We start from the raw sequence: 3,203 nt of genomic DNA, 5'->3' as shown, positions 1-3,203 counted from the left end.
TTTCCAGCAGTGATTTGCCACTAAAAATAAACCTCGTCAACAATGCAGAGCATTGCAATGCGGGTTTACGATCTACCCTCAGACACATATTGACATGATAATAGCCTTAGATACTGCGTTCATACATCCGTCTGTTTGGATGTAGGTTTTTAAGATCGCTATTCTTTGAACTATTTTGTATTGTTTATCTTTATTATTTATCCATGTACACTTTGCTGTTGATAAATGTTATGTGATAGTTTATGTAAGCCAACTGGGGATGAGGGAAAATTGATAACTTAAGGGCTTGACTTAAGTTAAGAGGAGGCTAGATTCTCTAGTGAATGTCGCCCAGTTGACTTAGATGAAAGCATGAGCCATGCTGGGCACGCATTCCATAATGCTTTGTTTTATTTATGTCTACCAAGAGTGATAAATCCCCAGCTGAGTGGTGCCATTTACACCAATCAATCATTTTTATTGGCTCCCTTCTGAACTTAGGCTATGTAACTTCTCTCTGTAACGATAAGCCTATGAAAGGTGTTGCACACGGTGAAATATTGTATTCATGACTTTAAGATCGGTCGGTGTAAACACAGTCCACATGATGCTGTTTTATACAGATATCGACCATGTCAAGTATGAACCAAATATACTGCACTCATATTTTTATTTAATTGTATAATTACTCACCCTCATGACGACATTGGCCATATTGAATCCCGTTGTATATGGACACAAAACCACTTTTTTATTTTTGACAAGATAACTACATTATTGTGAATAAATAATAAAATTTCAATTTTTTTGCGTGAACTTAACTTATTTTATACCTTTTAAAAGCTTTAAGATTTTTTCGCATGCGCAGAGCGCATCCTTTAACATCATTTCTCCCAAGATGTCGTCACACTGCCTCCTACTGGTTAAAATAAACCCGTAAATATGAAGCCATGTGCTTGTCCTTCATGTTTAACTTGAAAAATACTCTTAACCATAATTTACGTTTAATGAAATAAACTCTTATTTAATGATACACGGAGTTTAGTTGTTGGTGGCACGTGCGATAAGATATGCTAGGACACACCCAACACACAGCATCGAACAATACAACTATTTATTACATTTCACATTTTCAGAGACTTGACATCAAATCAATGAAGGTAATAAATAACATCCGTTTAATTATGTGACCTTTTAAGGAACAGAACAACACAGTCTAATTGCAACATTACAATTTAATACCTTTAAGGACTAATATAAAATCCTTTTGTATATTTAGCATTACAATGACAAATGTACACAAAAATAAAATACGAAAAAAAAATATATATATGTAAATAAATATCAAATCAATATAATTTCCATGCAATCTTTATAACTGTTTTTCATACATTTTCCGAATATCTTTCAATGCATCTTAAAAGCCGCATGATCAATTATTTGAACACCTTCAATTTATTCTTCACTAAATGAGTAATGAAATGCACTAGAATATTTACATTTTAATGACTCTCACAATTTGCTTTGAAAGAAATGGCAAATTCAATAACCATATGATTTAAATGATTTAACAGCATAATGAGCGACTATCTCGTCATATCAATCTAGTCTTCGCGAAGGTAGGCCTCTGGAACGCTTTCCAGGTAAATGCTGGAGGAATATTCCGCCATTCTCTGGATTTCTTCTGCTTTAGTCTCTGCCAATTTTTTCTGGGCTTCTTTTGAGATCTCTTTAACCTCATCCACTTTGGTCTGTGCCACCTGCAGGTTAGTCCTGGTAGCTGTACATGCATGCTCCGCTCCTGTCAAAAATAACAGATCCGAATCAATTCACAGACCAACATCAGACATCAAAAGGATAAGGAAAGCTTTTAAAGACTGTATTACTATTGAATCTGTAAACACACCTGAATTGTACGCTGCCTCTGCTGACAATTCACAGATGTTGATTGCATTTATCCAGTTTGACTCAAACCGGTTACAATCCTCTAGTCTATCACCAACCTGACAAAATAAGAGATATTGTGATCTTCCCTTTGAAATAGATACACAATATCAACAAGATCTGTTCAACATAACCCGTATGTACTTTCGGAGGTAAATAACACGTATATAAGCGAAAGAAGTCCTTGTTCTACAAAAAGCAAATAATTAAAACAAATATTTAAAGGAGCAAAATTTACCTCCACTCGCTGGCCAATGATCACCTGCCAAATGCTGTCATCTTCAGCGGGGGAGAGTTTGCCTATTGAGGCTATGTATCGCTTCTGAAGGGCAATGAGAGTGTGTAGTGCCTAATAAAAAGACAAAATGATACATTAGTTTATAAAGATACAAAATTACACCAGTTAATAGCACGCAATGTGACTTTAACACTTATATATACAATTCACTATTCCCTTCATGGATTCATGATGCGTTCACATATCATACTTTGGCATATTGTGTTAGGGCATCCACCAGTGCCAACGTGGTCTGAGAGAGGTGCGTGTTGGCGCTGTCTGTGACCAGACAAGAAGCCCGACGTATGAGAGATTCATGCGAGAGATTTTCCACTTGCTAGAAAGTCAGGAAAACTAAAGTTAGTGTGACGTTTTCAACAACGAGAAGCAATAAATGCCAACTGTTACGCTTTCAATAAAAGTTGATGTGTTGCAGCGTTAAAAACGTAGGCGCAAAAATATTTACAATCACTTTACCTGATGCGTAATGGGGACCGCACAGAGTCCGCTGCCGACACTGAAAGCGACCGCGCTGCATCGCGAGACCTGGGGCAGTCGCAGCAGGCGCTGCTGCTGAAGGGAACTGCTCCAGAGCACATTTGCTTTGTCCCTTTGATGTGAGAAAAATAAATTAGACCGTGGATAACTGAAAAACGTGTCTTAAATACTACGTGTCTTTTCTTAAAATGAATAACATATAAGCTTACTTCAGGAGTTGAACTGCAGCACTCAACCGCAGCGCCGCCATGTTTCTCCGGGCAACCAGGAAGTCGGTCCGTCCCTTTAGAAGATTCCCACCAGCGCACACGCCGCAGTTTTTAAAAGCCATCATATTGCCGTTTAAGTCCTTAACAAACGAAAAATAATATAAAGATTATCCCTAGTGTGAGATTGTCTTAATATGTAAGCTTTCAGTTAGTCTTCGATGTGTAATGGTACTGCCCATCGGTATTTATACACTGCTGAGGGACTCTGCCCTCCGTGCGCACAGCCCTATTGATCC

General features: G+C 37.7%; 1 protein-coding gene across 1 annotated transcript; it reads right to left on the bottom strand.

Moving 5' to 3' along the window:
- Positions 1–1,079: 1,079 nt before the first annotated feature.
- Positions 1,080–3,137, bottom strand: diabloa (diablo, IAP-binding mitochondrial protein a). Its single transcript, XM_056756548.1, has 6 exons — positions 2,908–3,137; positions 2,678–2,810; positions 2,412–2,537; positions 2,162–2,272; positions 1,886–1,982; positions 1,080–1,780 (listed from the first exon to the last, which is right to left on the bottom strand). The coding sequence occupies exons 1-6, from the start codon at positions 3,030–3,032 to the stop codon at positions 1,584–1,586; spliced, it is 789 nt and encodes a 262-aa protein (XP_056612526.1). The 5' UTR covers positions 3,033–3,137; the 3' UTR covers positions 1,080–1,583.
- Between the last annotated feature and the right edge of the window lie 66 nt (positions 3,138–3,203).

The sequence above is a fragment of the Triplophysa dalaica genome, chromosome 9 (genome assembly GCF_015846415.1).
Source record: "Triplophysa dalaica isolate WHDGS20190420 chromosome 9, ASM1584641v1, whole genome shotgun sequence".
In the NCBI taxonomy this organism is placed as follows: Eukaryota; Metazoa; Chordata; class Actinopteri; order Cypriniformes; family Nemacheilidae; genus Triplophysa; species Triplophysa dalaica.
Note: the sequence above shows the minus strand (reverse complement) of the source record. Positions and strands in the feature narration are given on the sequence as shown.